This window comes from Cheilinus undulatus, linkage group 6 (assembly GCF_018320785.1).
Source record: "Cheilinus undulatus linkage group 6, ASM1832078v1, whole genome shotgun sequence".
NCBI classification, from domain to species: domain Eukaryota; kingdom Metazoa; phylum Chordata; class Actinopteri; order Labriformes; family Labridae; genus Cheilinus; species Cheilinus undulatus.
Window position 1 is genome coordinate 36,388,309 of NC_054870.1, and position 13,940 is coordinate 36,402,248.

General features: G+C 39.7%; 1 protein-coding gene across 2 annotated transcripts in view; it reads right to left on the minus strand.

Moving 5' to 3' along the window:
• The window catches only part of spock2 (SPARC (osteonectin), cwcv and kazal like domains proteoglycan 2), a 46,761-nt gene extending 33,426 nt beyond the window's left edge, over positions 1 to 13,335 (minus strand). Inside the window, exon 1 of one of the 2 annotated variants that reach the window (XM_041790376.1) lies at positions 12,900 to 13,335. In XM_041790376.1, coding sequence (XP_041646310.1) covers positions 12,900 to 13,088 — 189 coding nt within the window. In that variant the 5' untranslated portion in view covers positions 13,089 to 13,335. The remainder of the gene's footprint in view (positions 1 to 12,899) is intronic. The other variant, XM_041790378.1, reaches the window with a different exon arrangement.
• Positions 13,336 to 13,940: the final 605 nt, after the last annotated feature.

A 13,940-nucleotide genomic window follows, 5' to 3' on the forward strand; every position in this document is an offset into this window, starting at 1 on the left:
GTTGATATTCTCTTGAAAAACTTCAATCTAAGAGAAAAAAGTCAGACATATTCAGTGGAACCTGTCTGTTTCCAACCTACCAGACCAAAACCACAACTCAGTCCTTGTACCAACACAAAAGGCACTCAATGTTAAACACCTGTGGTTCTCAACAGGTGTGTCAGGACAAAAGTGGCTCTGTGTGCTTGAAAACAAAATATAATAATTAATGACAGAGGGAATTTTAAAAAATTAAAGTAGATGACTATAGAGTCTAATGGCAGAAAGGTTTGGGTCTCTGCAACACTGACTGGAATATGTTCTTTCCACTGTGAGCGATGATGCATTTCTACAGAGGGTTTAAAAATGTTTGCGCCTTCCAAAATACAAATATAGGATTGTAAGCCAAGTATCTCCAGATGCAGATTTTGTGCAGAACAAAAGATACATCAAGGTTGCAAAAAAAAAAAAAACCCAAACACAATGTAGCAAATCAGCGCCGGTGAAAGCAATTTAAAATGAATAATGTATTCATTTCTTATGCTTCTGTTTCCACGGAGATTTAAATTTCTACAGCATGACATCATTGGCAAAAGACAAGACATGGCATTTGTTGCATTTTTGAACTGGACCATACATTTGTAAGTACTTTAATACTAAAGGTGGCTGAAGAAAGGTATTCATTTACATCAGGAGTAGGATACTTATGTGGTATAGAATATACTGAGCCTATAAATTCCCTGCATTGTTCGAGAAAGACTCTAATTTCAGTCTTAACACTCAAGTGGAGGCGAGTCATGTCAGAAACACTATAACAGAACCAATTATAGGATAAAAGGTCTAATACAAAACCTGAATGAAAATGCACTCAATTACATGAACAATTCACAGTTTGGACATTTAAAAGCACAGGAGAAAAAAAAGGAATGACAGAAAGTAGAACAATGGCACAATGTAAAGATATTTAACTTTCTTCCTTTGTTGCTAGTGTTCACCGATACGCACAGTCACAATAAACAGATACAGACATAGTCTAAAGCGCCTGTGTTCTCTCACGCCAGCCTTCTACTCACTATCTATAAATAAAATCCACCCCTGTGCCTTTTAGAGCCCTGAGGGGAATAAGGAAACAGTCTGCAACTCACAGGAGAATCTGGTACAAACAACGAGAGCGTTCACACTTCACTGAAAACACCGAGCTCAACTGAAAAACAGACACGAACAACAATGGAAAATCAATGATGTTGCCTTGGTAGGGTCTCCAAGAAGAGGAAGAATCAAGCCAGTGATTTGAGACGGGGGGTCTAAGACAATGTAATTGAATGAGAGAGTTACAACCAGATCAGCAAGAACAGAGAGTGGAAACCTGGCTGGATTTGTCAAAAAGACATGGGATGTCATTTCTACTGTTAAACAAGTCTACTCATAGAGCTAACCTTTATTCATACAGCAGGCATTCACAAAATATATTCATATAGAGAATAGCATGTAGGTGTCCTAGCTTCCGTATTTTAAAACTACTCACTTTTATAGATCTTACTAGCTCAGATAAATCCCTATCATCCTACTGTTGTTACTTCCTCTTTCGGCCAAATATGGAGTCAAAAGGAGCAATAGCAAATGTTAATCTAGATGATCACCTTTGTCTTCTTGTCTCCTGTTCCTATGTGTGGATTTTACAGACAAAGAAACCACTGATGTTGGCATTTACAGTAAGCCAGCAGGGCAACAAAAAGATCATCTTTTTTTTTTTTCTTATCGTCAGTCCCCAGGGTCAGAAGTGAACCGGGAAAAACGGCTTTAAATTTGCTGCTGCCTTTGCCTGGAATGATTTACAGAAAGACCTCAAACTTAGTGAGCTGCTCTCACTTTTAAGAGGAGGTTGGTTGGCTTGGCAGTCAGATCTGCCTGCAGATGTTTTGAATGTGTTTTGATTGCAGTCGATCTTAAAAAATACTTGCTGTTTCTCTTTTAATGTACTGGTGTTTGACATTTTATTTGTATGACTACTCATTGTTTGTAACTTTAACTGTGCTTTTTCCCAAGACAGCATTGAAATTTGGTAGTTTCTTGAGGAAAATCCTAATTATTTTAGGAAAACATGCTTTTTTTATGTGGGGGGAAAAGGAGGCAAGTTGAAATCTGGAGAAAATGACCAAAATTTGCTTGTCATCACCCAAAAAAAGTATGCATGTGTTGAATGTCCACTAGGGTTAGGCGGATTCACTTTTAATACTGTCATACCCTCTCCAAATTTTAGCAGGGAAAATGGTATTACTGCCAGGTGTTTAAAAACCACAATATAAATAGGTGTTTGCTGGCGTGCATGTGCAGTCACAGCAGGCAGAGAGTGTGCCTCTACAGACGCTTCATTCATACCTTTAACAAAATGCTACAAGTCTGAAAGAAGGATGTTTATGAAGCGACGTGTGCATGATGGAAGCACGAGTTCATTTTATGCAGGAAGCTCATGAAAGGACACAGCACCGGTGGATTCCAACAGACCTTATCACTTTTCATGACTGATCTACACCCAGAAAGAAGAATTAAAGTGTTTTTTAAACTCCTGTTGCTGTAGATCACATAACAACCAGTGGTCCATGTTTATCAGATTGACTTCAGGGAGGACTGGTATATGGTATTATCGTCCATTCCTGATGTCCACTTAGTACCTTAGTTCATCATAGACTTTTTTCCACATTTTTATCCTGGTACACCCTCGAAAACCATTGGAAACTTCTTTGCGACCCTCTGTTGGGTCCCACTGGTCTAGTTGAGAACCACTGTTATAGAGTGCTGAGTGGCCAACCCTCGCATCGCAAAGTTTCAATCTTCAGAAACCCTGTTGATTATCTCCATGGGTTCTTGGATTGCAGCTGGATTGCGTGTTTTGTTCATCAATATTTGTGTTTTAAAATATGCTACATAAACAAAGTTATTATTATTATTATTATTATTATTATTATTATTATTTTCACAAAGGAACACTACTTTCATATTTTCATACATCACAAACTCTGTAGTCTTAGTCAGCAGCTTCTGAAAACACCATTTGTAAGAAGGGATGCACAACACTAACCTGACATGCCAGATGGATGTGTTTCACACATCCATCTGGGAAGCTTCAATAGGAAACGTTTGAGAAAAGGCAGAGGATTTGAAAAAAACTTGGAGTGTGATTGGATGACTGTTCTGTCTGTCACATCTCCACTGGCCAAACAGAGCAACAAAGCACGTGACATAGCAGCTATCGAGCGGTGCTAGCGCTGCTACAAAGGATTAACGCGAAACATGGCGACTATAGACTGTAAAATAGTCAAAAAATGCCCTAAATCTGAGAGCTTTGGTCCCTTTTCCCAGCAGTACTTGAACTTGACTTTTCAACATCTGGTTAATGATTATTGCACATTATATGGACTTGTCAGCAGTTTAAAAGAAGAAAAACACAAAAACTGATTTGTTTTTCATGGCTTTTATGAGAAGAAATTTTGTTATTGCTCACGAAGTTTTGATTTGACATTTGAAATGTGAACCTATACATGTTTAGAACAATCACCAGTCGTTTTTTGAGTCTAGGACTCTGGGTGTGCAAAACACAGTGCAAAAGATAACTACATACATATGTGAAATTAGTGCAAATAAAGGTGGAAAAATGCATTCTCAACATTCTCAAGTTACATACTGTTATTGCACATGACAGACACGCACAAATGCATCTATCTAATGCTATTTTTGAAAACAAAACACCGCTCTCACTCGCTCTCCTTTTACTCTCTTCCTTCACTCTCCTTTCTCACTCATCTTCTGCCAAAGCTGCCGTTTTCGCGGTGCTGTTCGATATTACCGTAATATACAGTGCTTAACAAATTTATTAGACCACCTATCATATTTGTCTCAAAGACCATCCAGCATCATGAAGTGCTTTGATGCAGACTCTTATATTTTCAGGCAGCTCTCCACGTTTTACCATTTTGAACAGGAATGAGGAATTTCAAACTGAATTCAACCAAATTTGAGCCGGCTCACTGGGCTTCTCTGAGAAGTCAGAAATTAATCAAGCATAACATTCAACCACTAAAACTCATTTTTCTGTTCAGGAATGCAAGTAAATAACTATAATTTGACATATTAATCAAGAAATATTAATGTGCTTTACTAATTTTTTTTTTCAGTTTTGTTGTTAATCAGTAAATTTGAAAATTCATTGATAACAATAATAATTAGATTTTAGCTTTAAAAATATCATTTGGGTTAAAGAGCTTCTACATATTGGTGTATTAACCATTGCAGAAACATAAAAAAAGGATTTTGGTAATAACCAATGCTGTTAATTTAGGGCAGCTGTGGCATAAACCTTACTTTGGTTAGGGTGAGGGTGGTCTAATAAATTTGTTAAGCACTGTATATATCACACATCATATATTGTGCAACAATGCTACGTAGCATAACAAACTTAGCTCAACTTTACATCATCCTAAAAATAGCCACTGTAAACGTAGGAAAGACTCTAATGCACTGAGGAAGATGTTTTCTGCAGTCCACTTTATTCCCTTACTTGCTCTGTTGTGCCAGCTTCCGTGTTTTCAGATATTTCAGAAGGTTAAAAGGCTCTTTAATGCCCAGGCTTCAGTTGCTAAGCTACAATCAGACACAAAAGGGAAACGCATAAAGAAAATTACTAAGTTAGTTAGTTAGTAAGCTAGTTCTGGCCATGTGATCTTTTTCTCCCTTTTTAAGCATCTGGCGCATTTCCATTGGACATCTGTACAAGTGTGTGAGTATTTCTCGATTACAGGAAACACCCTCTCAACAAGCCCACTCTCAGGTGCTCTTATGTTGCAAAACATCCTGTTATTTTCACCCACTTCTAACTTTTTCAATCAAATCCTCTTGTATCAACTGTTGCTGTTCCTGCAGGAAGTGCTGATTTTACACTGGCAGCTCCTCCGTCTGGCCCGAACCCAAAGGTAATAACACTTGTGTGGCATTAGCTGTGGGGAAAGCCACTTCCACTAAGACTTATTGTTACTTCTGAAAGAAGAAACGGTGTGATTAATTGAGCATGCCTTACAGAGTCTCAGAAGCCAAACATTATAATTTTAGAGGTGTAGTGCATTTTCAAATGAGAGTTAATTATGAAACATACACAAGTCTTGATGCACCACTCAGACTAGTTTAGGACTTTACTGTTGTTATCTAAGCTAGACAACTTGCAGGTTTCTGACAACAGGATGACAATGGAAGAGCTCATAACAGGCAGAATCATGGATGTCAGGTGCTCTCTGCAGCAGACAAGCTATTTGACATACCGACTCCCAGATGTAGTCAACACAGAGGCAGGTCACTCTGACATGTCCTGCATTTCAAATGCTGAAATTTCAGGCATCTGTTTGCAGGAATATTGTACAAAAGGATGCTTCAAAGGGCTCGAGTCTTTGTCTGCAGCTCTCAGGCACACATGTATGGAGATTTCCAAATGAATATGCATTCATTCAATTTGGTATATTGCATCAGCTAAAAAATGTGATATTAACACCTTTTTCCACCTCTTATCAAATCCTCTTTCCTTGTCTCTCTGCAGCACCTGTGCCCTTCAGCTGGGGCTATTGTACTGCAGTGGAAAGCAGCTGTAGCCATGCAAGCAGTGCGTTATGAACGGCTGTTTCTTTTCCCTTTTTCTCCCCCCTCAACTCTCTACTCAATTACAGCCCACCTAGGCCTCTGGTGGGCGGCCAAGACTCCCTGCAGCCCATCAGCAGTCTGTCCAAACCCCAAACAATCGGAGCATCTCTCCCCAAACTGTTGAAGACACACTCCATCTGCACATTTGCAGCCTCATAGAGAATCTGGAGCACGATAAGAGACAGCGCAAAGCTTGCCGAGATAGATTAATGGATTTCTGATAGGCTGTTATCACCATTCATAGCAGTAACGCATCAGTAGCTGTCTTTTCTAACATGCAGAGGGGGCAGTCGAGTGACTGTGTGAAAGGAGATACAGACTCAGTGCAATGCTAGTAAATATGATTTACAGTTTATGTGGACTGTCTTTTATGGAGTATTTGGCTCCTGTTTAACAGATTCCATTACCCACAATTACATTATGGTATGTTATGATGTGAAATGCTTAAAAGTAGCACTCATGGCTGCACCAAGGTATTAAAATTCAACTGGAAAAGAGCCAGTTAAGTTCACTAGAGGCTAAAAGAAAGCTTAAACCTCTTGTCAGGTATCCAGAACCTGAAGCAAGTGCTTCATCTACTCTGCATATTTTTTTCTGCTGGCATTGACAAGGGATGTGATTTTTTTTTGTCCTGTTGTGGATTGTTTTCTGCTCCCTAAAAATGAATTATATGGAAAACAGGTGCATGTAGTTGTTTGGTACAGGGTGATCCAGAGCTGCTCTGAGTATTGAGGCAAAGATAAGGATTTACCAGGCACAGATAGCGCAGGACGGGAGGAGGAGAGAGTATTTAGAAAATAACTAAGAACATCCAGACCTTTCTGCACGCATGATGGATGCTGACAATAAACCGCCTCCTTCTGGGTGAACTTGCACTGCCGCATCCTAATAATCATCCATTTTTAGGCTCATATCTGACTTCATCTTAAATCAACAGGAATAAAACATTGTACCAATTTTATGGCCTGGCAATTTCATGCACAGTGTCCTCTTTATGAGCGAAGTTGAGCAAAAAATTGAATTTACTGTTGATTTGCCTTTAGCAGACGGACTAAATTGGATCCGCTGTGCATAAGAATGCGGCCGTCTCCAGCCATTTAATTTCATACCAAAATGAAAATAGACAGCGTTAAAACTGGGGAGATGATCCCAGTTGACATGCAATCGTTCCTTTAATTGAGTTCTCAAATTTCTGTGTGCCAAACTGATTTAATTCAGAGAACACTTCAAATAAAAGAGTTCATGAGGAGAAACAAGATGTGATATTCTTATATTTTTTCCACTTTGTCTCTATCTTTTATTCATCAATTACAGAGCTGTCTGATTCTATTTTAAAGGTTTATTATGAGTTAGAGAGTCAGGGTTGAATGCCATTCAAAGAAAGAATTATTACACTTATATTGCTACAACAAACAGGATGATAGATGATGCTGCTGTTGATGCTTCCTTATTTGTTGATGTTTACATTCCTTATAGCACTGGGCTGGGCTGGGCAAAGTTGTTCGGCCCCTATTTACAGGCTGCAAAAGAGGCTGTATGGAGAGAAAGTGGTGGCAATGTGTAACACTGGAACCATGCAGCAACCTTGAGAGTCAAAAATATGAATAGAATACAGATGTTCAGTCTTTTGAGTGTCCATAAGAGACAAAAGTCCAGGAAGTCACAAATACATCCATTCAAACAGTGAGCAGATATCAAATAGTTACTATCTGGTGGAATATCCAGATTTGCTTAGAGTAGTTTATTTGTTGAACAGCACACACTGTGCAGGGGATAAAATATTTTCTATCAGTGATCTGCTTTGATTTTGTAAAGGTTGAGAGTTTAAGGCTAGCCACACACTAGATGATTTTTAAATCTTAAACGATTGGGAGACCACAGACATAAAGACAAATTCAAACAATTTTTTATCTTGTAATCCTCTGAGCGCAAACATGGATGACTCATCCAAACTGTGAGACCACACACCTGCTGACCTGCCAGCAACATGTGTGATCATGTGACCTCACAAGAATAGCAAGCACACCTCTGTATCGGTTTGCTGTCCCTGCATCACAGGCTGTTCCCGCATGCGTTAGAGTTGCAGCAAAATCTGAAAACAAGGGAAGGAATCAGGATCAAATCCTGTCTGGAATAAAGGTACAGTTGTGTTTATGCTTGTGAAAGTATGTATGATCCTGCTGGTGATGCAACCTGATCTGCTCACTCTCATTGGTTGTTGTGGGTACTCCGTCGGAGGCATTATGACCAAGAATCCTGAATATCAAACAGGTTTGATATTCATGATTTGGGGTCTGGGAGGCTACGATGCAATTTGTAGCAGTAAAAAAATTGTGTTGACACCACACACACGCAAGGATTATTCAGACAAATAGTTGTTAGCATCAAGGCTCCACTTGGGATACGCCTCCACGATTGTCAGATCATCAAATCAGGATCAAAATCCTTTAAGATGAGCTCTGCCTCTCTGCCTGTTACAAGGTTAACTGAAACTAAGGCTGGGTCCAAAACCCCTCCCTATTCACTATGTAGTGCACTATATAATGAATGCATTACTTTATAGTGGTGTCCAAATTCTCAGTGAGCATTGTTATACACTATTCATTCTATCCCACAATGCATTGTCAAGAAGTAACGAACAAGTGGTGGTCACCAGCCCAGCAAAATTTACCATCATGCAATGAATTTCAAGCTTTAAAGAGCAGAAAGACTGCTCATACATGACAGACGAGAGGAGCGCATAAACACAGTGCACTTCATTTTTGAGGCTTTAGTTTTCAATTACAGATGATATATTCTCAAACTATATAATCTGCAATAAGCTAAGTATCCAAAACTAAGTAACTTTTTCCCCTGTGATGATGACAGAGCTGAGACCTTCATCTATATGCACAACTGCTACTACTGCTATCGACTGTTTTATATCTAGAGGAGTTCTCTAATTAGCAGTGGATATACAAGCCCTGTTTTTAACAGAGCTGGAAAATGTTTTTAATGTTGCTACAAAATAATACAAATTTCACCTCCAGACAAGGGTATTTATTAAAGTTTCTTGCCAAAACGTAAAAGTTCTCTCTTAAAGTTATATTTCAAGTATCGTAAGGATGTAATAGTTTCTGATAAAGCTTTTAAATGTAGCTGAAGTACCAGCCCACAAGTAACACAGCAGCAAAGTGAATCAGATTAAACTGAAATGGACCTCCTTAGACTGTGGGGAAAAATAACTCAGTCAACTTGTCTGCTATTGCTGTTATAGCTCAATCATCCTCCACTTAAAGCAAGTACTGAGACTTTGTAGCAATTCCCATATGTGAGAAATAGTTATCCAATATTAACATCTGTGTTGAAACGGGATGGAAAAAATCTAATAAACAAGAAGACATGAGGTTGCATTAGGATTTGTGTGAGGTCGAGTGAGTAAATTGATCATTGGACAGAGGCACAAAATGTCATGACGGTGATCTGATATTAAAATCTGTATTGAAACTGGAATGATAACAGTTAGGTACACACAGCATTATAGGTCACATTACAAGACCTACAAGGCCTGATAGCAGTGTCGATAAGTTCAACTACTTTCAATCAACATTTCCATCGACTTCAGAACTGCGTGACAACACTGCTAAGGAAACACAATCTGTAGAGAGATACTGTTTGTCTCTGTCTCATTCTCCTTCCCCATATTCACAGCACTGTTCAACATGAGTCTGGCTCTAATCAGGATCTCTGCTTCTTAAAAGGCCTTTTTTCTTATCACTCTGCTAAATGTTGTTGAATGTTTTGCTGATGGTGGATTAATGATGTTTTTTGCAGGATGCATTGATTCAACATCAGACAGTATTTGGCACTTTTAGTAAACATCAGCCATCAGCAAATAAAGAGGACATGAACCAGTGTCAGCAGCAGATGTTTATCTCTGGTTTCAGATCAATTTAACACTGGCATTTAGCACATCTAACAGCTGATTCAGAGAAGAGTTTTATTATTGGGCAGGTGATGTCACCTGTTGGGGCGCAGATGGGTTCAAGTCTAGCCTTCGGCTTTTTTACTTTGTGTAAATCCCCACTCTCTAATCCCTGTTTCCAGCTCTATCCACAATCCTATCGCTCTAATAAAGAAAAAAAGCCTCAAAATAAATCTTTAAGAAAAAGATGTGACCTGTTGGATGTACTCTGACCTCTTGCCTTGGTCAAACATAAGAGAAAATGTTTGCATTACACCAGAAGAGGTAATTATAAAAACATATTCCTAAATTGGTATCTTAAACACAAGTGATCTGAACCTACTCTGATTTATACAACCCATGCACCTCCAGTATTTTGTGATTAATAAAGCAAAATACCCTTTAAAATAAAGAATGATTAAGTGAATAATGTCATTTTTGTAAGAACCGAGCCATGGACACTAAGTTTGTTGTTGTCTGAGTTATAAAACATTACCCCGACTTGCCTCCCCTGCTCCCTTGTTGTCTGGATTTGGTGCATTAGTGGAATGAAATGTTGAGTGCACCTGTCAGATTAAAGGATTGAAGGTATCCCATTCTATTATTTGTTGACTGTAACTGTTAAATCTAATCGCCTTGTCTTCCTGGTGAAATAGATTAAATTGAAGTGTGGGAGCTTTTTTATTGGAAGGGAAAGAGCCTCTTATCCTGATTCTGCCTTTTACATAAGAGAATAAACATGAAATATTTACAGTGTGCAGCCCACAGTATGTATTGTGTGTTTTTTTTTATGTGTGTGAGGTTTGCGTGCATCCTTGCATGTGCAAAAAGGGAGAATGAAAGAGCTCAGCTTTCATGTTGTGCTGCTTTGATTATTGCTTTCCAGTGTTGAATTAATATTCAACGTTCAGCTCTCGGAGGACTGTGCAAGTCAACATCAATTTGCGTAATCTTCCTACCTATAACTGTGTCATCTGTAGCCTTTCATACATCAACTGAATAATTCCCCGGTAATGAGCTGTGCTCATTTAACGTGTTTAAGCACAAATGCTAGCATGAAACACCAATTAACGCTTATCTTATTTGACATTATGCAGAAGAAATGCAAAGAAAACCCAAGTGTGATGCAGGGTTTGTGTCAAGAGCGATGAAGTTTGAGAGATGCAGAAGAAAATCCAGATATAAGGTTGTTTCCTCCGCCCTGAAGCAGGACCAGTGATGGGAATAGAGTCATCAAACCCTCTGTGATACACGCTCCATTTCAACACCATAACACACAAGCTGCTGTTGCTGTGGCAGCGGGCTGAAATCAAAGCCGTTTCCACTGGCGATTCCCCCGGGGAGACTCGCTTGGTTTTGCTACTCTGATGTTTCTCCTGTCATCATCATCCTCACCAGAGACATACCACTACTACCAACAACACCGCCATGTCCTGCCCTTTAACTCAGCACAAATGGGCACAAACACATATAAAGACAATCACCTCTGGGAATAATGATCATGAAAGAGATAGAAAGAGAGGCTGTTTGTGTCACACAGCAGCAGCTTTGATGTTAAATTGAGGAAAAAATGGAAGCAAAATATTCACACTGCAAGGAAAACCCTTCAGGAAGATGATCCCACTTTCCCTGTTTCTCTGTGAGTGTTTATGCTTGTATTCCCTCTGCCAGTTATTCTGTGCACAATTCAGCGAGGAGTTTTCACTCTAACTAAGATTTCAGGATCAAAGCTGAGTAAATATATAGAGCAGCATCCAGAGAGTTATAATCCCACAATAATTCTAACTTAATCTTTCCATGCTCACAATTTCATTACTTTCCTGAGCACAGTACCAGAGGACAATCTCTAATAATCACAGCCAAAGTAATCTATCCCCAGGAGAGGGCAGCTGCCAATTTTCTCACACATTCACCTTTTCATCAGGGACGTCCAAGACCTGTGATTTAAGGCGGCATATAAATGCAGATCTAAAATGACACCACAGCCTCCAGAGAGTTGTTATCGCGTATAAAGACCTCTCTTCTCCTCCTGAAAAGATATGGCATTGTGCTTATGAAGATGCTCAACCTGGAGCTCACATTTCCAATCCAATAATGATATCTATCACGTGGTGGCAACCACCCTGGATCAATTAAAACCCAATTAACAGGATTCATATGCAACATAATCCGACAGCACTATTGTCCAAATCCTGCCGGGATCATTAGTAATCATTTCACAGAGCTGGAGGCAGAACTAAATGTCCATACATTCAGCGACACAGCCATACATCACCATGAAGACCCTGCAGGCTTTAATCAATCCCTGCAACCCAGTTCAGTCTGTTCACTAGGTGAATATGCACATCAATCAATCAACACCCCCACTCTGCTCTAATTGCTTAATTCTCTTGTTTGCCAAGATCTCCTGGGAACATGTCTGGAAACACACATCTGAGGTAACCCACATTAAAGGCAGTATGACGGAAAGGTCTGTTCTGCTCCCTCTGTGCTGGTGGGGCCAAAGCATTAATTGCTTTAATTGACCAAAGACTCGTTAACTAAGATAAGAGAGGTCATAATAGCCCATATTAGCAGTTTTATGTTGGCTAGCATCCCTGGCAAAGCTTTATTTTTCCTCTTTTGGAGGCTTTCCTGTTAGATATGGCTTTACATGCCTTGAGAGATTAAAAAGGTGTCAATCAATCCCAATTTACCAATTTTAAACATATTTCTAGTATTTTTTAGAACAAAACACTTAAAGTGTACCAAAGGATGTCACTCCTTCAAAATAAAGTACGCAATAAACAATGTACACATATTCACTTGTATGTTTTCTTATTCAGTTATCTTTTCCTACCATATATCAATACAAGAATATAACTCGGCAAAAAGGTTTATTTTCAACTAAATTTACACATAAAAAGGGTTTAAATGGTGTTTTTAGTGCAAAATATGAGTAAATAGCCAATGTAAAGGACTTTAAAAATAGCGGGAGAAAAGTATTCACTCGTGCTCGGTTGAGAAATTTGAATAAAATAGATTAGGCTTTAATAATGCAAATAATAATGTAGAGCATGTATAATATGTCTGTTTAGAAGGTCTTACAATTATTTACTTTGGTAAGTATCTTATTTAAAATAAGAAAATCCATAAAGAGCGAACATTTCTGTGTTTCTTTAGTGTTTGTTCCAAGTTTTAGTGTATTTTCATGCTAACAAAGTGCGTGCTAACTATTTCCTGTCGTCTTATGGGCCGTGTAAATCTCCTTCTACTGCATTATCGCGCCTCTCTTCAGTCAACACGGCGGACTTACGTCTCTGAAGCGATTCCAGTGCTTGATCTTGCGGCTGTACTGTGAAATGGTGGACAGCCACTGCTCGTCTTCCATGAAATTGCTCGTCTTTTCCGCCTCTTTGGCGCTCTTCACGTCGCTCTGCAAGGTGGACCCCGCGAGCACCAGCAGCGGGACGAGAAGGCACGCGATATCCGTAATTCCCACCATGGTTAGCGGACAAAAACACCTCGCACCACACGTACCGGTCTGTCGGTTCTTCTCCTCTTCTGGGAGGAGGGGGGAGGAGGAGGATGCTGAGGCTGGATGGATTGAAAAGTACCAACTGATTAGCCTATAGGATGCTCCTTCTTCTGCTGCTGAGAGAGAGAGCGCGCGAGAGAGGAGTGGATGATGATATGAAAAGTAAATCCTGCTGCCGACTGACAGTTATATGTTTTATAAATACGTCCTTACGTCACAAACCTGTTCGCGTTTGAAGTTAAAGTGGGTTTCCTACGTGCTGCACCTTGCTAATGTAACGTGACGCCCTGCACCCACTCACGGGGTGCTCAGGTGGTACAGTTTGTGCGGGGGGGGGGTTGAATTCAGGGCTGCCTGCAAAGGATTACTCTCATTTTCGACTAATCTGTGGATTATTTTCTCGATACATTGAACATCTGATCCATAACATGAAACACTCCCATTTCCAAGGTGATATAAACAATCTGTTTTTCCACTGAGTTTGCTACCACCTAAAATTCAGAAAATTGAAAAAGCTAAACCAGAGGCTTCAGTAATTTGTGGGCACTAGCAGGGCTGCACATAAGTGTGTGTGTGTCTGTGTGTGTGGGTGTGTGGGGGGGGGGCATTTGTGAACAAGCCGGATCTCCCATGTGAATGCTGGGATCCATTTGTCAAACTTTATTTATTGTTATTTGATTGAGCGTTGGTTCTGGAAGCCAATTCGCCAATCACATCCCCCAACAACCAAGAACCACACTTCCCAGCTGCCTGAGTATTCATGACCAGGCCTGCGCACAGTATTGGTAGGGCCCCTGAAAAACCCAGAGAACATGTCCT